The sequence below is a fragment of the Macaca nemestrina genome, chromosome 1 (assembly GCF_043159975.1).
Source record: "Macaca nemestrina isolate mMacNem1 chromosome 1, mMacNem.hap1, whole genome shotgun sequence".
Lineage (NCBI taxonomy): Eukaryota > Metazoa > Chordata > Mammalia > Primates > Cercopithecidae > Macaca > Macaca nemestrina.
In genome coordinates this window covers 228,267,686-228,290,551 of record NC_092125.1, presented here as the reverse complement: position 1 = coordinate 228,290,551, position 22,866 = coordinate 228,267,686, and the positions used below count along the sequence as shown (strand labels likewise).

Below are 22,866 nucleotides of genomic sequence, written 5' to 3'. Positions count from 1 at the left end.
GCCTGGCGTGAATGGTGAGAAAGGGTGGGAAGGAGCCAGGGGAGGACGGGCCTGCAGGCCCCAGAGAGGAACCTTGCCTGCATCCTACCCTCTGAAAGGTTTACGCAAAGGAGGCGACAGGATCAGCTCTGTGTTTCCTGACAGTCACAGCAGCTGCCGTGAGCGCTGGACCAGAGGGTGGCGTGAGGGCAAGCGAAGCCCAGAGTGGCTCAGGAAGGTAGCGTGGACAGCACTGACCCCAGTACCAGGGCCCCACGTGGCCTTGGAGACCACACTCCTTCCCTCAAGCTCTCCAGAACCTGGGTCCACGTGAGTCACACACGCAGGGGCTGTTGACTTCTTTCCCTTAAATGTGGGTACAGCCCCCACCTAGAGGTTCTGCCTCCAGGAGAAACCCACATTGGTGTGTGGCTATTTCAAGGTTGAATTCTTGTGATAAAGTTTGAAAACCTGGAATCCCTATTCAATTCAGGATGGCTGACCAGCCAGGATGACGCGCTCCTTCGTGGCTGAGGACAGCCACCCAAGGGCTTCTCTACATGCACAGAAGGTCACTCTGTTGATGGGGTCACTCCTTAGACTTACACCAGCCCTTCTCTCCCCAGGACTAGGGACACTGATTTGCTAGTTACGGGACTATTTAAGACCTCCAGGGAGTTCCCACAACTCCTATGTTCACGTCCTGAGGCTGCCGTAAACAACTGCTGCAAACTTGGTGACTCAAAGCAACAGGAAGTTATTATCCCACAGCCTGGGAGCCAGACGGCTGAGATCAAGGGCAGGGCGGGTTCCCTCTGGAGACTCGGAGGGAGAATCTGTCCCAGGGTCTCCAGCTTCGGTGGCTCTGGCAATCCCTGGCTTGTGGCTCTCTCCAGCCTCTGCCTCTGTCGCCACGGAACCATCCCTACGTGTCCCTTTCTGTCTCACAAGGACACTCTCCCTGGGCTTAGGGTCACCCCAATCAACACGACTTCATCTCACGCCCTCGTTTCATTACATCCGCAAAGACCGACCTTCTTCCCAAACAGCCAGATTCTGAGGTGCTGAGAGTACTGAGTTCTTCAGGGACGGTATTCAACCCCTAAAGTTGGGGTGACTGTTCCTCAGTCATCCATTCTCCATCTGGCAGGGGTCTTCCCAGGCCCCCCTAGGAGAGGTGAGGGGCAGCGTTGAAACCCAGGGGCCTGGCATGAGGTGGATCTGCCCAACCTGCAGAGAAGCTCCCGGGCCCTGCACAGCCTCCTGTGGACCCACTCAGGCGTGGCTTTGGCTTGGGTCAGAAGAGCCAGTGGGGCCCGTCATCACCAGCAGAGTGCGGCAGGTGGAGCGCGAGCACCCTCCAGGCAGGAAGGGTCTACATTCTTCATTTCCCGTCTGTAGGGCGGTGTCCTGCACAGGGCCAGGGAGACCCCACTGTGCTCGGGCTGTGCGAGACAGAGACCCACCTGAGTACCTCCCGTGGGCAGGTCACCGGCTGCTCCTGAGCCCTCTGTCTCTTTCTGTCAAGGCCTCAGTGCTACCGGAGGTTGCTGGGGTGAGAGCTGCAGCGCCTCCGTCCACAGGGGAAAAGCGGCCATCAGGGAAGCAATAATGGCTGTTTCCCCACCCTCTTAGAACCTGAGGCAAGAATTTTAAAAAGCGCCTTATTTCTAAATAGATAAACATAGCATTAAATCATTATCAGACATGAGAAATGCAAAGCAGCTCGTCTGGCTTGCATTTGACTCCATTTAGTGAAAAGTAGCTTTCAACAGGGGCAGGAGGAGGGAGGAGCAGGCGGGAGAAATGAAATCACAGCTGAGAAATGCCCGTGATGGGAATGATAACAGGCCCTTTGAAAGGCACGCGGCTTTGCACGGAGAGAGCAGCAGCTCAGAGTGGCGCCCTCGTCGGGGGGTCCCAGGCACCCCTGTCCCCGTGGGCAAGTGCCGCAGGGCCCAGCTTCCTCGCAGGCACCCCGGCTCTGCTGAGACGGACCTACGACTGGCAAGAGGGGAGTCGGGAGTGAGTAAACACGCCACCCACACCTCGGGTTCTAGCACAGGACATTGTGGGCTCATAAAGGAAGGGACAAGGCCGGTGTTTTGCAACCCAGAGCATGCAGCAGGCTTGACCTGGGGTTTGTGCCCAGCAGAAGAGACCCCTCCCCGAGATGCCTCTTCTAGTGGAAGGCCAGGGGACATCCAGAATCACAACCGGTTGCAGGCCAGCAGCGGAAGGCATGGGGTCCTGATGGGCTGGCCCAAGCCCTCAGGCCACCCCACCCTGGGCGGAAGGAGCCCTCTGGGGTGGACAGCTGTGGAGGTTTCCCAGGCCTCAACCCAGCCTCAGGGAGCCAGCAAGAGGCACACGCGTCACGAGCACTGAGAGTGGGGGCTGCGGGATGGAGGCGAGGCAGCCACGGCATTGCCACCCCCCACAAGGACAGGGCTCCATGCTGACGGAGGGCTGGGATCAGGGCCAGGGGACTCATGGGACACAGCACCTGTCCACTCCAGTCCACCAGCTCCTCCCTTGGCCCACATGACCCCCTGCCCTGGCACAGCCCTGCAGGCCCCTCTCCAGCCTCTCCTGCCCTGCTGCCCCTTTGCAGGGCCCCTGCCACTCCGTCCTCTCTCCGCTGCCTCCTATGTGGAGAGGCCCGACCTGCTTTGAACTAAAGCCCCTCTTCATACCCTCACCCTGTTCCCCTCAGACCCTCAGTGCCGCCCGGCAGACTGCAACAGGTCCCCGTGTGATCATCTGGGCCCCCGAGAAAGCCAGGTCCTGGGCAGCATCCGTCTCCCCCGACCAGGGGAGTGCTCTGTCCACACTCGGGTTGAATAAGGGTGTGAGGAGCATGTGGCAAATGGAGCCTCGCTGTCTGACGGCATCTCTCTCGCCAAAGGCCAGGCCGCTTTCTCGTCGTGGGCTCGAGGGATGTCCCTGCATCCTCCAGCCCACAGGCCAGCCTGGTCCTGCTCAGGAGGGCACACGCTGCCTGCCTGCTCCTTGAGGCTGGAGGGCACCTCCTGCATCTGGCGCTGTGGTTTCCTCCTGTGCTGTGGGGGTGACAACGCAGATGCGAGAGCCCGGCAGGCTGGGGTGGGGGCCGTGTTACCGAAGCACCTCGAACAGGTGGGAGCCCTGGAGGCTTGGTCAGCTCTCTGCTGTTGCCTTGTGGGGCATCGTAGCAGCTGAAAGGCCTTTCTGAGTCCTTGTTTTACAGACCAGACACGGGCAGGGAGCACCGCAGGTCCCTCCGCGGTGCAAGGACCGAATGGACTTGGGGGATCCGCCTCTCCAGGAAAAGCAGCTGCTCTCTGGTCTTCCTGGGGGAAAACCCACGTGACGAAGAGCAGGCCCCTCAGAGCAGGCAGCGTCTCTCTGCAGGGGTGGGGGAGGCAGCCAGTTCTCGGGCCACCTAGAAATGGAGGGGACGGAGGTGAAAGTGCCCCACGCACCTCCCCGAGGCCTCTGATGAGGCCTGCAGAACCCCTGCACCATTAGGAGGCGCCCGGGGCTGCGCGAGCGCCTTCTCAGAGCTCTGCCTGTCCAGCAGGATGTTCCCGTCTAGGGTTCACCAGCCCCTCAGGCGCGGGAGCTGAGGCGAAGTCCAGGAGGCATCCTCAGCTTGGCCACGGTGGAGGAGATGAAGGCAGCTGGGAAAGCAGAGGCGGCGGCGCCCTCCCCGACAGACTCAAAATCCCAACCTCCTCCTGCAGCTTCGCGGCAGACGCAGGAGGTGAGTGGTGTGGCCCGCGCCGAAAACGGCAGACAACAAGGGGTTGCTACCTTTAGGGAGGGGCCACCGTTATCCCACGCGTGCCCACATCTGTGGGGTGTGGAGACCTTTTAGGAACACAGAAGGACCCATTTCCTTAACCATGATCTTGAGAAGTCTCCTGCCGTGGTCACCCACGGCATCGACTGTCCCCACGGAGGTCACCCTTCACTCCCACCCTACTGTCTGCCACGGATGTGTCCGTGGGACCAATGGCTCTAAGCATATCCCTTCCTGAGGCATGTGGGGTCCCGCAATCAGAGCGCTGGGGCGGCTTCTGTAGCAGGAGGGGGCGCCCGGCCCAGGCCCTCCTCGCACTGACCCGCAGCCCGCAGCCCGCAGCCCACCGCTCGGTGTGGCCCACCCTCCACTCCTCCGCCCCTTGCACTTCCACCCAACTGCTGCCGTCTCAGAGCCGGGGTCTCGGCCCCCACCCGGGGCAGGCTTGAGCAGCCTCTCCATGAGGACAGAGGGCGTGGGCTGCCTGACTGGCCCCCAGCATGTCTCCTCAAGGAGAAACCGGGCTTGTGTTGTAGACAGGAAGCCTCTGACACTGCGCCAGCAGACAACACTCAAGAAAACTGCCAAGGGATGACGTGTAAAAGTTTAGTATTTTGTTCAACAATTTAAAAAATAGATATAATACCAGCATAAAATATTGCATAGCAAATAATAGATTGTACAAAATCCAGTAAGAAAAACATAATTTTATCATTTAGGATGATTCATAAAATACATTTTGAGCAACAGAGATAATGAGGGTCCCACGTGTGCAGACGGCAGCACCAGAACCAGAGCCACGCCACGGAGTTCACGCTCACAGAACCCAGGCCTGCTGGGTGTCAGCAGCAGCTAAGCCGGAGGCAGGTACCACAAAATGACCGGCGCGTGCTCTCTGCTTCCTCAGCCAAGTGGTGGGCCCTGAGGTCAAAGGCTGCGGAGAGGCGGGGAGGACGGCCTGCAGGGCAGGAGGGGCAGACAGGCCCCAGCCAGGTGCCCCAGGAAGGATGTCACCCTCAAGCACTCACTGGTAGATGACCTTCACGCAAAATGCCTCTTCGTTCTTGTCCTCATGGTCATTGATGTAGATCAGGATCTCCTCCTCCCCCACTCTCTGACTAGGCGCAAACTGCAGGCCGATGGTGTGGGTCTCTCCACCCGCAACCTGGAAACAAGCATCCAAATCCCAGCGTCCACCCCCGGGCCGTCCCACACTCTCACCAGCAACCTCTCTGCATGGTCGTGTATATTTCCAAGGGGAGCTGACAAGGCGGCGGAGCCCTGCGGGGTGCATCCAAGGTCTGCCTTTGACTTCAGTGCCCGGGACAAGGACGGGAACCGGTGCTCGGCCAGGGTGACGCGTTACTCAGACTCGGAGCCACACTCATGTTCGAGACTGAGCTGTCTAATGTTACCATGAAAAGCCCTGGGCACATCACCCTTTCCCACGCTCCGGAGAAACTTAGCTAAATCTCCAGCTACTAAAGAGACAACGGGCCCACCCAAGTATGGGATGGCACCGGTCACCGCCCTGGGGTTTTTGGAAGCCTGCTGGTGACTCGAGGAACTCACTCCTAAATGCAGCCTAACTGCCTCCATTCAGGTCCCCAGGGCTCCCCCCAGGAGTCCCACGCACAGCCCCACCACACCTGGAAGGAGTCCTCCCTGAACCGCAGCAGCTCCGGGTGGTCGCTGTGCAGGTGGAACGTCCTCCGGGAGGGGTAGGGGTTGGTGTAGGTGATCCTCTTGTTGACACCCTTCCCTTCGCCCACAGCCAACGTGATCTCAAAGGCCTGTGGAGGGAGGGGACAGGGAGACACTGTGGGCACTCGCGGGTACAGCCACTGGCCCTTCCTCCAAGTATTCCCTGAGTCTACTGTGCACCGTGCACGGCCCCAGACACTGGAGACCCCCACAGAGATAAGACAGACGCTCTCTGGAGCTTCCATCGGGGAGACAGACAGCACAGGAGCAAACACTCGCACACCCAGCCCTGCTGGGTCAGAACCCTGTATCCAGGTGGCCCGAGCCACAGGGCCAAGGTGGGGGTCCTGCAGTGCCCTGGTATTGAGCCCCCATCCCCTCAGCCTGTGCCTGCCACACATACAGACCTTGGAGATGAGCGGCTGGCGGCAGGAGAGGCACACGAGCCAGGAGGCCACCAGCTGGTGGGAATCCACGTCCACTAGGTTGAGGTGGATGAAGCGGCTGCCAGCCCTGAGGGGCCTCACACCAACATGCAGGTCCTGCACCCCATGAGGCGGCAACACGAAGACACCTTTGGGGTCTGTCTTCAAGAGCAAGAGAGGCGGGTCAGGGCAGAGCCTCCCACGGTGTGCAAGCAAGGGGCTCCCAGCCAATCAGCCAGGGGAGCCCAAGGTCATGGGTGGTTCAGGGGCAGTCAAATCTGAGGCCATAACCAACCCTGACATCACTGTGGCCGCGGCTCGGGTCTGCACCTGGCAAGTCCCTCCTCCCACATGGTGACTATTTGCTAAGTGCTGCCTCCACAAAGAGAGAACTGAAGCCATTCTGGGGCTTAAAACCCTGGCCAGCTGGTGGCACCAGGGGCTGCCCTCCCACCCCATCTAACTGTGGCTTCACTAACGCCAGGGCTCCTGTCACCGTCTACCTAGCAGGAATTCTGAACACTGGCCTTTGGGGTTGGTGTGTACGTCACTCACCCCACAATGGCATAGCTAAAGAAAGGTGACTGCCAGGAAGCCTCTGGTAACAGAGTCTGAGTGCTGGAGGTGCTGGAAAAGCTGCCGTCAGGGCCACCCACTGTGCTCCAGCTGAATCCCCACTGCCCGTCTCCAGGATGGGGTTGGGGAGAGGCTCAGAACAGCCCCCAGAGAGGCCGTACCTTCAGCTCCTGGGGGTGCGAAGTGAAAGCTCTCACTTTCCTCACTGTCTGTGTCCCCCGAAGGACAAGGGACAGGCGGGTCAGCTGGCCTGCGACGCAGGAGACATCCACGCGCTGCAGGGAGTGGAGGTAGACCTGCCACGTCTGTGTGGGTGTCGCCAGCCAGCGATCCCTGCAGTGGGACGGGAGCCATCTGCACTTGTCCCGGAAGACTCAGCACCAGCCCGTGAGAGGCCAACAAGGGCTGCCAGGAGTGTGGGCAGACAGAAGGCCACGCAGGGAAAGCCCCAGAGGACCAGGCCCCAGGAGGCAGAGCTGGGGCCTCGTGGCTCTGCCCCAGCTGCCCCCCTCCCACCCACAGCAGAGGCTCTCAGGGCACAGCAGGGCTGACTGATGGCCCCACTTGTCTGCACCCAGGATGCCACCTGGCACGAGGGAGCTTAGGAACCACATGTCAAACAAATGACAAGGCACGCTTTAGCCAAACACACATCCTGGACAAGTGTCCACCCCCAACAGGGTTCTGAGGCAAAGCCAAGGGCAGCGCCACTCAGGAGACAGGGTCGGGGCTGGAGGTCATGCCGGCCTGAGCAAGGAAGCCCCTGTTAGCATTTCAGGGCCAAGAGCCTGCTGCTTCATAGTAAAATGGGGCTGGGTGAGGCATCTTCATGGGCTCACGAGGAAGCCACTCTGAGACGTGGTCACGTGGCCCCTCACCCTCTGGTGGGCACTCAGTGCAGGTAAGCCCCTGACCTGTCCTGAGAAGCACTGCAGGAAATCTCCCAGCTCACGGCAGTTTGAAAGGATTCTCACAGGACTTGGGGATCCGACTTAGGAGGGGAGGGAAAGGGACCGGGTCATTTAGCCTGGAGGAGAGAGGGACGGGCAATTCCACCACAGTCCTCCCTCTCTGCAGGAGGGACCACAGCTTCATTCATGCTGTTCGGCCTAGCGACTCAGCAAGAAGAAGGTAACAGGGGCCTCTGGGTCGCCCTTGGCACTATCTGGAGACAGAGGCTGACTCGTGTCCTTCCTTGATGGACACAGGCTGCGTCCCAAGTCACTCAGGCTGCAGGTGCCCCTCCAGGATGCCTTCCCCAGGCCCCTGCTGGCCCTGGAACTCGCAGCAGAATCCCGCCTCACAAAGTGAAGGCCCAACAGCTCCCCCAGGTTTAGGAAGGGGCCAAGCCCACTTTCAATCCACCAGTAGCCCCAGGCCTGCCTCCTCCTCTCCTCTGCCACTGCCCCCGGGTCCCCGAAGCCTGTGCACTTACGAGTAAATGATGACAAAGAAGTCTTTGATCTCCGGGCTCGGACCACTGGCTACCTTCAGAAACACGTCCCGCGGCTCCCCCGGGCCCTGCCAACCAGATGTGCAGCAAATCAGGGCACACAGCCCACTGCCCAGCTCTGCCGACCCCAGCCTGCCCCTAAATCTGTGTGACTAGTGCATGCAGAGAGTGAGGGCCAGCCCCTCCCAGAACGAATCTGTTCATGTTCCATACCAGTCAGAATTTACCATTCTGTTCACTGTCAAAGACAAAATCATTAGCTTCCTGATTTTACAAGGATCTCAATAATTAGATTCTACAGGAGATTTTATCCAGTTTCCTAACTGGTCATAACACAATTATTGCCTTATCCTTTACACAATGGTAATTAATAAGTGCCTTAATTACCATTCACTTTATTCACTTTGTTTCATGCCTTTTTAAAATTTAAATTCAGATGATCAAGGAGCTGATCTGCTAGTAGAAAAAATAAAAACATGCTCATAAAGCTCTCATAAAGATGTCAAAATAGCCCTTTAGTACCTTGGAAAAGAAACCACTTAGCGGAAAACCTAAAACGAAGAGGCTCCCAGGAGACCCCGTGGGGAAGACGATGGGGGCGCAGACTCGCTGGGAAGGATCTGCCTGGGCCGGGGCCACAACACAACCTACCACATTCTGGGTCTCACAGATGACATTCGGGTCGCTGCAGCGAACGTGGACCGGGGGGTCCTCACCAAGCATTCCCACCGGAGCACCTGGAGCAGGGGAAATGTCACAAAGAGTCCTCTCCACATTTCCGGCCTGCGTGGAGACGGCCCCACGTGTTACACACTATAGGACGGGACAGGCTCATCACAGGTGCTCAGCAAGACACCTGCTGGGGAACCGGACGCCGCCACCTTTCCCAGGACAGCATCCGAGCACCGTGTTCCCTGCGCAGACACCCCCGTCCAGCCCACTGCCGCTTGGCTGCAGCCACCTCCGCAGGGAATAATCGAGGGGCCACAAACAGGAAAGCGCAGCTCCCTGGAGCAGGGAAGCCTGCACTCTGCTGTAAGGGGCGCCAACCGGAAACACGCGGGCCATCAGCTGAGGAGGAGGTGTTCCTCCAGGCACACCTGGACCTGGGCCGCGGAGCTGGCATTTTTTAGAAGGGCGGACTCACCCAGCAAATGCGCACCTAGTCATCTCAGAGGTGGCAAGAGGGGCACCGTCTCCAACCATAAAGGCAGGAGAGAGAATTCCCCAGGCCCCACGTGCTGCTCTAACAGCACCAGGGCATGAAGCCATGAGGCCATCTGATCTGTCACCCTCAGGAGGTGCCTACTTCCAACAGGTGAGCCTGCAACATGTGGGCCGCAGGGTCAGTGCAGGACCTGCCTGGAAGCGTGTGCCAGGGCGGCAGGCGGATGGCCTTCTTCAGAAAGGAGAGCTCCGGGTGGTAGAAGCGGAAGACCTGGTCCACCACGTGGGGCTGCAGCTCCACCGTCAGGCAGAGCACGGCGATGGGCTTGCCACAACTCGCTCGGAACAAGACCTGTGAGGAGGCCACGCGGAGCGTTGGGACGGGCACGAGACTTGTGAGCAGCTTCTCGTCCCTCCTTAGACAGCACAGGTATCTCCACTGTCGCCACGACCCACTCACCCTCCACTGCCATGATGGGGGAGAGTCAGGCATCATCAAAGGCAGAGACTGAGTCTGCAGCAGCAGGTCCCCACCCAGAGGGGATCGCTAAGCAAAGTCTGGGCCGGCACCCAGCACAGGGCACCCAAGCAGCCACATTGCCATTATTTCTCTCCAGTACGGCACACTTCTTAAATGCCAGTGGAGGTGGTCTGTAGTCCTAAGTCAAAACTACTCCCGCCATGATTCCACCTCCTAACACCCTGCGTGCAGGTGAGCAAGTCAGGCCAGGAGGTCCTGGGGTGGGTGGTGGTGGGGCCAAGTTGGTGGCCAAACACGTCAGCACAAGCTCTTTTGATTTCAGACGTCAAAAAGAGGCTGTGCCTAAACCAAAGCAGTTAGAAATAGAAACTTCTCTGGTTTCAAAAGAGCTACTCATTAAAAACCATATTGTCTAAAGAAGTATTAATTTGGACAACTGATAAAAAGGCTGCGTTTGTTTCAAGATACACACACACACAGAGACATGCACTCACACACATGCACCCACATATGCACACATGCACCCACACATGCACATATATGCACGCACATATGCACACACACGTGCCCACACACACACATCCACCCACATATGCACCCACACGCACCCACATGCACGCACCCACACGTGCCCACATGCACACACGCATGCATGCACCCACACATGCACATACATGCATGCACCCACACACATGCACACACATATAAGCACACACACATCCACCCACACATGCATGCACCCACACATGTAGACACACATGCACACACACGGATGTATCCACACACATGCACACACACACCACCCACACATGCACACACTTCACACCTGTACACATCGAGAAGGAGACAGTGGGGCAGGTCAGGAATGAAAAGATCCTTCCAAATATATCTTGCTTTATAGTTTGATTTTTGACTTAAATGTTTTTAATTTTGAAAACTAAAATAAATAGAAGTGTCAATGTATTAAAAATAAACAAATCTAACCTTCTATCAAGTTGGTGCTGTAACTACCCAGAGAAGAATTCTTTAAGTAAATTTAAATCACAGGATACAAAGGACCTAAGGACAAATGCACCTTCAGACATCTTGCACTGACAGATAGTGTCTATCCCCGGTTGGTACTGATGTTTTGAAATATACACATACACAAAGATGGCCAGTGTGGCCAGTGGTATTGTAGCCAAAGGGATTTGGCCAGTGTGGTCAGCAGATTGGTTAGATACAGAGGAAATTAGGCAAATAACTAAATATAGTGAACCAAATGGGAGCCAGGTTTCTCACGAGCAAAAATGGGAATTACAAACATGGAAAAAAGACAGCAGGAAGAAACCCGTGATGTTGAACTGGTGTTGGAAGAACTGCTGCAAATTCATGGTCTTCAGCACACTAGAAACAGTAGTCTATGCACATACACACACATACATATGCACACGCACATAGCTATACATCGTATATGCATGATATGCACATATGTATCTGTATATACAGGCATACACCTCTTAGGTCTCTCTGCTGACAGGGACTAGCAGCAGTGACATCCCAGTAGCACTGAGTACATCTAGCACTCAAATCTTGGTTTCTAAATGTCATTCTCCAACCAAAAGAACCTTAGTTAAATGGCTGACATTCCTGAAATGCAAGCTGAGCCTGGGGCATCTTGCTGTGCTGGGCAGTAAGGAAAGACTCAAAGGAGGACAGGGGTGAATCAACAGGACACAGGAGCTGGCCTGAAGGGGCTGCCCTCCTTAGTCAGGGACAACATGGATATGAGCAACAAAATAAATAGTAACAAAATGAATAAAATAGAAATTCATTGTTCATAAGGCTATAAGAAGTAAATACATGAATGGGGTGAAGGCACAGCCCTACCTTACTTAAAATACCAGTAATCGACAGAGAAGGAATGAGGGAATTGGAAAATCCACGGCAGGCAAGCATCCCATTAACTACCAACTCGGGGCGGTCATCAGTGCACACTGAGACCTAGTGCGTAAAAGTCTGATGAAGAAGAGGGTATTTGAAAGGCCTCAGTATCTCCCAACAAGATACTTACTCATGACTTTCTGATTACTAGACACAAATATTTTTTTTTTTTTTTTTTTTTTTGAGACGGAGTCTCGCTCTATCGCCCGGGCTAGAGTGCAGTGGCCGGACCTCAGCTCACTGCAAGCTCCGCCTCCCAGGTTTATGCCATTCTCCTGCCTCAGCCTCCCAAGTAGCTGGGACTACAGGCGCCCGCCACCTCACCCGGCTAGTTTTTTTGTATTTTTTAGTAGAGACGGGTTTCACCGTGTTAGCCAGGATGGTCTCGATCTCTTGACCTCGTGATCCGCCCGTCTCGGCCTCCCAAAGTGCTAGAATTACAGGCTTGAGCCACCACGCCCAGCCACAAATATTTCTTAGTTGATATTACAGGAAAAAAGCATGGCAGATGCCATCTTAACTGAATGGAAACACTAACATCACCAGTAACAGGACAAAGCAACATGGTGTCCCTCAGAGTATGATGTTCGGAGAGGACACAGCAAATGTCTGCGAAGTCCCTGTCCCAAGTGCATCACCTGGGTCTAATCAAACCCGAGTCTAACCGAACCAAGGCCTAACCGAACCCAGGTCTAACCGAACCTGGGTCTAACCGAAACCAACACCAGACCAGCCCCACTGGGCACACCCTGCAGGATAACCGCCTGTGCCCTTCAGAACAGCCACAGCTACAGCCACGCCAGAGGGACTCCATGGGCAGCGGGCTGCTGGGGGCCACTGGGTGGGCCGTCTATCAAGTACTGGGACATTTGCGAATGTGAACGGGGCCTGTGATGACAGAAGAGGAGTGTCTAATTTTCATGGCTCTGCCTTGCCTGTAGAGGACAGTGGCCTTATTTTCAAGACAACCCAGCTCAAAGTGTCATGGAGTAAAGGGCATTACCTGATAATTTATTCTCAAATTGTTCAAGAAAAATGCATAAACAGAGAACAGTGAGGCAACCATGGCAAAGGTTGGTGATTGGGAAGGCTGGGAAAACCCCATGTGGGGACTCTGCACTCTTCCTGTAACTTTTCCCTAAGTTCTACATTATTTCAAAATAACTACTTTTTATAACAACGAAAAAAAAGGCACAGGAGTTAACCTGAAAAGGATGGCAGTGGCCAGAGAGAGGGCAGTTCCAGCATCTAAGAGTGAAGCCTCCATGGGATGAGAAATACAAATATAAAGCCCAGGTGTCCATCACGAGACGCCACAAACACAGACTGTCTCTGGAGGGTGCTAGGACGCAGCTCGCTTACTTGAAAATTGACAAATAAAGGGAATGATTCTAACATTCACCCTCACTTTCAAGTACAAAGCATATTTTAGGGTAACCAAACCACTGGTGGGGAAAGTCCTTGTTTGTAGGAAAATCACAGGAAGAATGACAAGACTGTAATTTCACCTTGGATGGAACACACGTGGGCCAGGAGCCTCAGCTGGATGCGAATGAGGGAGAAGCGGGTGACAGCAACAGGCCGTCAGCACCTGAGCACGGTGACAGCCAGCATGGCCTCTGTGCGTGGCCTTCGTGGACGACGTGGCCTGCCCACTGAACAACTCCAGAGGTGGCGCACCCCAGGCCAGCGGGTCCCAACCCAAACACACCAGCTGTAGAAAGGCCCGTGCTTAGAGCCCCAGCAGACGATGCCGAGATCCGCCTTGACAGGGGCAGCGATGACAGCAAGCAGTCACGATAAAAAGAAAAGTCCTCATCGGTCCGAGATACACACTGCAGTAATTATGGGTAAACTAACACAATGCCTAGGATTTCCCTTCAAACTCCAAACTCAGGTGAAGAGACCATATTTTTGACATAAAGATTATTTTAAGGTGAACACACCTGAAATCTTTATCTGAACTTCCCTTATCTGACTAGTGCACAGCCTCCTGAAAATGCAGCTGCCATTAACCCCCTATGTGAAAGTGAAAGCATCCTGCAAATTCCAGAAGGTCACAGACTGCCCATGCCTATAGCACAGAGAGACAACAGAACATCCCTGCCTTCCCGCAGAGGCCCTGGCCCTCGCCCCTTCGTGCTACATTGGCACACAAACCTCGACCTCTGGGCATTCGGCAAGCTACTCACTTCCCAATGCTGTCACGGGCTTGCGACGGTAAGGCCCATCTTTCCTCCCATCCCTCTGTCTACCGTCATCCACCTGCAGGCCTTGCCATTCAGACCTAAGCTAGCAGAGGAAAACCTTCCTCCCAACAGTTCTGGCAACAGGATGTGATGGCTGGGACTTCCCACACATGTAAGGAAAAGGTATTAACCTAGAGCACTCAATAAAGAACAGAAGTATTCCTTAGATCAAGGCAAAGCTGTGGCTGCATTTAAACAAAATAAAGCAAGTTTTCACTGGTGATGGGGCCTGGTGGACACAGAGGGCCAGGCTGTAACCACAGTGAGACCCGGGCCACGGGGACCCCACAGCCTCAGGCTGGGACTGTGCTGAACTCTGAATTCTGTCCTCCAGGCAAGGTGTAGGAAAGACCAAAGCTTTTTCATTTCGTTTTTCACTTCCCAACTACTACAAAAGGCATGTTTCTACCAAATAAAGAAAAACCTGGCCGGGCGCGGTGGCTCAAGCCTGTAATCCCAGCACTGTGGGAGGCCGAGACGGGCGGATCACGAGGTCAGGAGATCAAGACCATCCTGGCTAACACGGTGAAACCCCGTCTCTACTAAAAAATACAAAAAACTAGCCGGGCAAGGTGGCGGGCGCCTGTAGTCCCAGCTACTTGGGAGGCTGAGGCAGGAGAATGGCGTAAACCCGGGAGGCGGAGCTTGCAGTGAGCTGAGATCCGGCCACTGCACTCCAGCTCGGGTGACAGAGCGAGACTCCATCTCAAAAAAAAAAAAAAAAAAAAAGAAAAACCTTCAGAAACTGCCATAAAGCAGCAACGTCTCAAGCTCCTCCTGCGAATGTCTCAGCCAGCTGCTGAGAAGCAGGTGCTTTACTACACGGCCTTCGCTTAGCAAGGGATATAACCAAGGTCTAAGTCTTATTTCCAGGAAGAACCACACCACACACACACCAGGGAATGCTGTGTGTGAGGCTCACAAAGTGGCCACAGGCTGTGGCAGCCACCATAGGAACTGCGGCTTCACACCCGGAGAGCCCTGGCTGTGAGAAGGCGGCCACCGAGGAGGTATTTCCCACCAGACACAAAGCAGGCTGTGCCAGAGCCCAGACGGAGCTGCCCTGCCCAGCGAAGACATGGAGAAGGCCATTCCCAGGCCCACACCACCCCTGCCCTGACCTGGCCCCAGCCCTCCCCTCCAGGAGGGGAGAGAAGGACATAAGGGTTAGGCCCTGGGAATACCTGAGAAGCCCCGAGATCAGTCTGTCCTCTGTTGCCCCTTTACCTTGGCGTGTTTAGCGGGCACTGCGCTGGACTTCCAAGGTGACACGGCGTCTGTGCCCTTCTTGTTACTCAACCCAGAAGAGGCCTGCAGGAACCAATCAGCACAAGCAGGTCAGGGAGCGACACCACTAGGTGACCAGCACCTGTGCTTAGAGACACCACTGCCACCCAGCTGGGAGCCACCAGCCTCCTCTCACACTGACTCTCCGGGCAGCAACCATCACCAACCGGCCTCACTGTGCCAGAGAAGGCTGAGGCTGCCAGGAGCAAAGGAACAGCAGATCCCAGGTGGAAACCCAGCTCTGCCTGAAGCCAAAGGCCTGAGGTCCCACCTGCTGTCCTCACAGCCCGTCCCAAGAGCCAGCATGGAACCCTGTGAGTGAGCCTCTAGGGACATTTCAAGTCCACCTTAAGCAATGACCATCACCCTAGAGAGCTGACCCCAAAAGGTCAAAAGCTGAAACACACATTCCATGCCTCTATGCCTGCCTCACACACCCAGGCATGACACACCCCCTGCAGGCACGCCTCACACACCACCCCCTGCACACACACCTCACACAGACCCCCACACACACCACTCCTACACGTGTGCCTCACATACACCCCGCATACATGCCTCCTGCACACATGCCTCACATATCCCCCCCTGCACACATACCTCTTGCAAATACACCTGCTGCATGCATGCTCCCTACACTCATGCTCCACGCACACATGCCAGCAAAGCTGTATCTTGCATAGAGCAGCCAGTGCTGCAGTCGGAAGCGACCAACCAACATTAACTGGAAAGAAGATGCTAGAAAATGTCAACCCATTAGATTCACTGGGCTTTAAGAAGCCCTAACAACCAACCCAGTAAAGAAAATTAGGAGGAGATGGTCCAGCCCGACACCCATCAGGCTGGAAAAGAGAAGGGGCAGGTTGCCACTCGCAGTGCACGTGCCAGGGCTCTTGTTGAACACAAAGGGGAGTGGATGGCAGCCCGAAGGCTAGTCCGTCTGCCACAGGCACGGGAGGGACACTGGTGGAGACTGGAAGCATTCTCAGTTTCCCACTGTCATCAGCCAAATGCAACTTCCTTGTGTGCCTGACACCCGCACCTGCACCATGGCCAGCTGCCCAGCAGAGAAGCTCTGGAACTTGAAGGGGATGTGGGCGGTCTCGTGGGGGCGCAGGTAGAGCTGGGGGGCCAGGCTGCCGCGCAGGTGGAACATGTCCTCCTCCACCGGCGTGTGCAGGCCAGCAGCACCCTTGAAGTCCCTCCACTCCTGACTGTCCACGATGACGCTGGGGAAGGCAGTGTCCAGGCGTCAGGGCAGTTCTTCCCAGGAAGGCCCACAGGAGGCTGTGTCCCACCCACCGACAGCAGTGCTCAGAGGAGTGGGAGAGAGAAGCCGAATCGCCTCGGCTCTCGGGCAGAATTCAAGCCAGCTCAGCAGGGGAGCCGGCTGCACCCGACACAGATCTGGGCTGGGGCAGGATGGGTGTTGCTGAGACCTCACCTGAGCTCAGGGTTGTCGATCTCCACGGTCACCGTGTGCTGTGTGTTGTGGGGGTTCTTAAGCACAAACTCAAAGAACTCGGCGACCCCCAGTGTGGCGTGGAGTGTGTGCTCCGTGGTGATGGCCAGGCTCAGCAGGCTGGTGATGCTCTCGGCCTTCGTGCGCTCCCGGTAGGCGGCGATGACCTGTAGGTCCCGCAAGTGCTGTGTGCGGACGCTTTGCTGGGCCTGCGGACAAGACGATATGGGCGGACAGGGTCTCAGGCACGCTCTCCTCCACGAGCGGCTATTGCTGGCCGCCCACCACCCGCGATCTCAGAACAGGACATTTCTCCACCAGCATCGCCACCGCCACCCACTTCCTTCACCATGTGGTCTGGGTGGAACTGGCCGGCCCCGCCCAGGCGTGGATCTCAGGCAATGCTGGACAGAGATCTGCTGGCTGTGTCCCCGACACGGAGGTCCACACAGCACCCTTGCCTGCTCCGGAGAGACTCCTCACAGCCGCAAGCCTGGCCCCCCGCCCAGTGGAGAATTAGAAACAGTGGTTTCAAATAAGAGAAAAGAATAGCCTCAAAACTATGGTGACAGGCCTCACCCGCCAGGTCCCCAACACAATGTCAGGAGCCCTGTCTGGGCCCAGAGTCCACAGGAGAGGACATGCCCCCAGCCTGCAGACTCTCGGTCACACCGGGTCAGAGTGCGGGCAAGCAGCATGCTGCTTCAGCAAGGCTCAACCACCCCCTTGCTCTGATGCCCCAGGGACTCGAGGGGCTTGGCCAGCGCACATGGGTTCTACAGGTTGGAGACTGGCTTGTTTTTCTTGTGGGCCTTACAAGAAAAAGTGAGGCCCTCTAGAGGCTGCCTTGCAAGATCTCAGGCCTGGAAGGGGCCACCCCCATGCCGGGGAGTCGGCCAGCCTACAGTTACTCCAAGAAGCCGCTGCGGTAGGGCGCTGGGAACCTTCTGTCTAACAGAGGAGGCTGAGGCGTCAGAGAGATGGACTGACTTGAATGCTTTCAGGATTTAACTCAAAAGGTGAGGACAAAATTTGATTCCTGACTCAAATGACTTTGGACATTTACTTTCCAACAGCCAAAGCTTTGGCTTTTCCTTTGCCAGGGGGATTGGAGCTGAGCCTTTCACACTTGGGGCTTCCATCAGAATTTATCATCAGAGCTTTTCAGGAGTTGAACCTCTGACAGGCTGTGCTGGACAATGGGGCCAGACATGAGTAAGGATGAGAAACAGGGCTAGGGCTGAGAGTGGCTCCTCACTTCCAAGCTCATGCTGACAAAGCTAAGGTTATCCAGGCTGGGGGCCTCCAGAGGCCACAGCTTCAAGCCCTGCCAGCTGGGAAGGAGGGAGGAAGGGAGAGAGGGAGGTGGGGTGGGGGTTCTGAGGCCTGGGAGGAGGCCCCAGCCATGCCCTGGCCCTACCCCTGGCCTCCCTCTAGTCCCTCCCTCCTCCCTGACCACTGAGCCCACCCGTCCTGCAGGCTCAGGCCAGGCCTCCCCACCCCGTGTCCTCTCACCATGCCTGTTCCTCACCCCATCAGACTGAACTGAGCCTAGGTAGGGACCGAGGCATCTGCATCCACCTTTGAGCACCAAGGCCTCACTGGCGGGGAGGCTGAGTGATGGCCCTGCTGAGTTTACTGTCAGGAGAAGGGACACCTCTGTTCAGACCCCGGCCTGCCTGCATGCAAAGGGGAGTCTCAGGAGACCTTTCTCGAGGCCCCTGTGGTTCCCGACTTCTATGCACCCAGGAGGTACAACCATTCTCACCTCCCATTTCTTAGTTGCAAAATATTAATAGTTCTATTTAGATTTTCAGCCAAAAAGGGGAATTTTTCTAGCCAGAATGATTACACTGATAACCCAGGATATGTCAGCTGTTCACAGCTCTGGTCCCCAGACCTGGGAGAGCCTCAGACTCACAGGCAAAGCTTTCTTCAAACCCAGGCTCCGGCGGTCCTGCCCAAACCAATCAGTGTCAGAATCTCCAGGGCTGACGCCCAAGAAATGGCTTTTAGTAAAAGCTCTCCAGATAATTCTCACTTAAAGATTTCCCCCGGTGGCTGAAAAAGTCCGATTTCTTATATTCTGTCCCTAGGATTTGGGAGGAAGGTAAGAGAGAATCACGAGGGAGGCAGGGAGAGATGTGTACAGTGACTCGGTCTGCGTGGAGACCCCGGGACAGTGACAGCTGAACAAACCCTCACCAACACGCTCGTCCCGCGCCGGCCCAACTCTCCCCCGGCCTCCTGCAGGCGCACAGACTTCATCCGCTCCAGTTTACGCCTGCGGGTGGCATCCGACTCGCGGCCGACGTCCCGGGGCCCCGTGCCCTGCCGGGCATGGGTCAGCAGCATGGCGGCCAGCTCACTGTCCACGTCCGCCAGCTTCTGCGCTTGCACCACGTGTTTTCCTGAGAAAGGGTCAGAGGGGGAGTCGGGTGGACGTGCAGTGTCTGCCTTCCAGGAGCAGATGTGGGGGCGGGCCTCCCAGGACCACCTGTGCAGGGAGGGAGCTCAAGAGCGCGGCTCATGCTTTTTGCAGCTCCAATCTGCAGAGTTCTGAGATCCAGATAAAGATGATAACTTTATACCCTGGTTTCCACAGCATTCCCTCCTTTCCTCAGCCTCCAAATTAAAAGCAATTCTGACTCTGGTCCTTAGATCCAACGCTATCAACACACCACCAGGGGGTTTTCTAGGGGAACGAGGCCATGTTCTAGAAGCCCACGCTCTCGGGATCTTAAAGGGCCCACTAATGCCTTCACCCAGGGCTGCTGGCCTCAGTCCCTCGGATCAGGAATGGGGGTAAGGGGTTGTCCCCTTGGCAGGAGGCCTTCAGCTAGTAGGTGGTGAGGGATGAAGCTCAGAGCAGGCCTGGCCCCCAAGTTCCTGCTCTCAACTCCACCCCAGCTGCCCCTGGACTGCCTGGCCCCCAGGACAGCCCGTCTCCTTTGGGGTGGCCCTACTCAAACCAGGGATATACAATGACTCATTTAGCAAACCAACAGAAGCTGAACAGGGTCAAGCACTGGCAGGCAAAGGCTCAGCCACCACTGGATGGGCCAGGCCCTTCCTTCTGACACAGAGCAGGAGCTCAGGGTGTTGGGTGGGACTGTACTAGGTGACCATGTGGCCATGCCACAGGCTGACACATGAGACTCCCAGACAATCGCTCAGCCCGGCACAGGCAGGGCAGCTGAGGGGTGCCCCAGCTTAGGGCCTGGGTCCTTCCTCACTCTCTGGCACCAGTAGAAACTTCCCACAGGAAACTAACGCCAGCCTGAGCTCTCCCCGCCTGGTTCCACCTGTATGGGGCGTTGGCACCCCCTGCAGAAGCCTCCACACAGTGGGCAGCAATGTGACCCCTGACTCCTCACAAGGAAACAGGTGCCACTGTCAGGTCCCTCACCACCATCCAATTTTAAAGGCGGTAAACTGCTTTGCAGATGCCCCGAGTGGCTCTCGGGCACAGGCTCGGTCTGAGCTACTTGCAGCTACAGCCGTGAGTGAGGGACCTGGGGCCTGGGCAGGTGGGGGTTTATCATGAGCTCAAGTCTTCACATTGCATCACCCCAACAAATACCTCTCGTGGTCCCAGTGAAACAAGAAATGAAGTTACAGAGTGACCATGAGACTGCACTTGGGGTGAGGCATGAAGCACTAAGAAGCTTCTTAAAACTTCGTGCAACTTGCTAATTGCAGAACCTTGCTCCATGGGTGAGACATGTGCTTTTAAGGGACACCTCCTACGCCAGTTCTGAGCAAAACAGGGTCTGGAAGATCACTGACCTCAGGGCCTCTGATTGTCTCAGCGAGTCCTGGGTTCCTGCTCCCTGACAGCTGAGCCCTTGACCTGCTGCGCCGGGAGGCAGGGTTTTATCAATAACCTCAGCCTGGCTCCCAGAGCTCAGGGACTTCTCTCTATGGAGCTGCTTCTCCATCATACTCTAGGTGGTCTGCAGGACCAGCTGAGGATGAAGGGCACTGACCCCAGGGCAGGGAATCCAGATTCTAAGCCAAGTTCACCCCTTAGCCACGGCACTGGCCAAGTCACCTGACCTCTCTTCATCTCAGTTTCTTCAAAATTACAATGAGGAAGCTGGGCCAGAACACTCTACCCTGCCTGGATCATGAATCCCTCTGAGCCCCTCATGTCTGCTCCCAGGGAGAACGTACAAGTTTACCCAGAGTTCCTGGGAACATTGCAGGATGGAACCCAAGGGCCCCTCCCACCTCTAACAAGCCACAGTTCCAAGGCCCAGCAACACACAAAAGCGCACGGCAGCTTTGAATTCACACAAAATGATCTGCAACCTCTGGAAAAAATGCTCCTTAAAGCGCACTTCCCACTTGTAATTCAAATGATAAGTACTTTATATTCAAGTCTGTGAGGCCTTAAATTTTAAGGGGAGAGAAAAACTTCAGAGCCTCCCTGCTGTGAAACACATTTTCACCTAACCCAGGTCTTTCTCTCAAAATGAGGTCTGTCTTTCCCAAGCTCCATAATTGGCTTCTCTCTTCTGTTCACAACATGGGGGACCTCAGCTTGTTTTGAAAATCAGTCTAGGTTCATCCTGACCTTCTCTCCATTTCTCCTTCCCTTGCAGATGAGCAGCCAACCAGACACAAATGCCCCTGGCAGGGTTCCCACTTCAAACAGCACAGTCGCCTGCAGAGCCCAGCCTAGAGCACCAGGGTGTGATCAATGTGGTGGCTTGGTGGGGCCTGCAGGTCCACAGGGGCATCCAGCCAGGGCACCAAGCTGCACATGGGCAATACAGTCCTGCCCTAGACGCAGAGGGGCGTTAAGAGCATCATGAATGGTGCATATGCACAGGCGCGCACACGCGCGCATACACACACACACACACAGATGCAGCCTTCCACCTCTCACATGCCACTCACGACCCACCTGCACGTGGACAGCACAATGCCATCCTAGATGCAGAGGGGCATTGTCAGCACCACGAATAGTGCACATGCACACACACACAAACACACATACACACAGTCTTCCACCTCTCAGCCACCACTCATGACCCACCCGCACATGGGCCCAACAGTGTCAACTCACGCCTTGAGCTTCCACTTGTGAGGAGGCTGCCTCCAGAGAAGCGGCTGGCTCCATCATTTGAGATGACCCGAGATCTGGATGGTGGCAATGTGCTACAACCTCTCACTTTCTGTTCACACAGGTGACCTAAATGAAAAACATCCCAACATAAGCCACTAACCCCAAATGAGAATCTGATGAAACAGATCAACCCACCACATAAGCAGTTCTGGCTTTCAAATGGCCCATCTACACCCTGGCATGCTAAGGCCCCACCGCCTCTGTTTTCAATGTTTTGCAATTGAGAGAGAGGTGGGAGCTCGTTCTGCTGTGAACTTTCTGCTGGGTCTTCATTCTTCTGCCGTGTCAGCAACAGCCTCTGTTTCCTGGTGATGAATGAAAGCGTGTGGCACTCACAGTTCACTGCACATGGATTCTTACTTCTGGATCTCTGGGTCGCAAGGTGGGCTGCCTCACAAACTGTAACCTCGGCCTCTTGATGGCCACATTGTTCAAGGAGAGTACATTTACCCGTGCAAATGTCTGACTCCACACACACCCAGGGTGAAAGAGTCCCCACAAACTGGAGCCTTCACCAGAGCTGTGTTCATAACAGAAGCCTTTGGCGAGCAAGCAGTGTGGCCTCGGGACAAGCGTGTCTTGTGGCTGGTGGGTGTGGTGCCCTGCGAACTTGCAAACCTGAGTATCCTAGGGAAAGCCGTGCTTGCCCACGGTACACTCTCCTGCGAGGATGGGACCCACAACCTCAGTGTGGCCTTTACCTCCCCAAGGGGTGAGGCAGAGCACCGCCAACGAAGCTGTGTCCCAAAATGAAGCACCCAGGGTGTGTGCAAAATGCTTGTGTCATCAATCTTCTTAATTCCGACGAGGCAGTGTTGAGTGTCCTTGGGCCTGGGATGTCCTCACCATTTTCCTGGGAGCTGTTAAAAGCGGGAACCCCTTCTCCGGGCTGCCTGCCTCTCTGCATCCCTTCGCTTCTGCCCACCCTCAGCCCCAGGGGAGGGAGGGGCTTCCACACTGGCCAGGTCCCTCCTCAGCCTTGGCAGATCCACCTGCTGCGTCAGGTTCCCTCCCCTCTTGCCCATCAGGAGCTGCTGTTTCCAAGGACAAGCCCAGTGCTGGGAGCATGCCCATGCGCAGGCGCCTGCAGAGGTGCCACATCCTCCATCCAACCCAGGTTCTCCCGGTGACAAAACTGGAGCTGACGGAGGTGTCTCTCTAGAATGGTTCTGAGCTGAGGCTGGAAAGGGAGCGCCCATCCTCCCAAGGGAGCCAGGCAGGTCTCCGAGCTGCTCTACCCGA

At 56.0% G+C, this 22,866-nt stretch overlaps 1 protein-coding gene across 32 annotated transcripts in view; it reads right to left on the bottom strand.

The window, feature by feature from the left end:
* Positions 1–4,454: 4,454 nt before the first annotated feature.
* Positions 4,455–22,866, bottom strand: part of LOC105479695 (nephrocystin 4) — a 137,224-nt gene continuing 118,812 nt past the window's right edge. For 27 of the 32 annotated variants that reach the window (XM_011737870.3, XM_024792277.2, XM_024792280.2 and 24 more), the window contains 12 exons: positions 21,565–21,690; positions 18,696–18,901; positions 16,473–16,699; positions 16,071–16,257; positions 14,969–15,052; positions 9,284–9,440; positions 8,573–8,658; positions 7,904–7,989; positions 6,630–6,801; positions 5,875–6,054; positions 5,413–5,556; positions 4,455–4,928 (listed from right to left, as the gene is read on the bottom strand). In XM_011737870.3, the coding sequence (XP_011736172.2) occupies positions 4,788–4,928; positions 5,413–5,556; positions 5,875–6,054; positions 6,630–6,801; positions 7,904–7,989; positions 8,573–8,658; positions 9,284–9,440; positions 14,969–15,052; positions 16,071–16,257; positions 16,473–16,699; positions 18,696–18,901; positions 21,565–21,690 (1,796 nt within the window). In that variant the 3' untranslated portion in view covers positions 4,455–4,787. Of the gene's footprint in view, positions 4,929–5,412; positions 5,557–5,874; positions 6,055–6,629; positions 6,802–7,903; positions 7,990–8,572; positions 8,659–9,230; positions 9,441–14,968; positions 15,053–16,070; positions 16,258–16,472; positions 16,700–18,695; positions 18,902–21,564; positions 21,691–22,866 lie in introns of those variants that run through there. The other 5 variants (XM_024792278.2, XR_011606357.1, XR_003017687.2 and 2 more) reach the window with 5 other exon arrangements.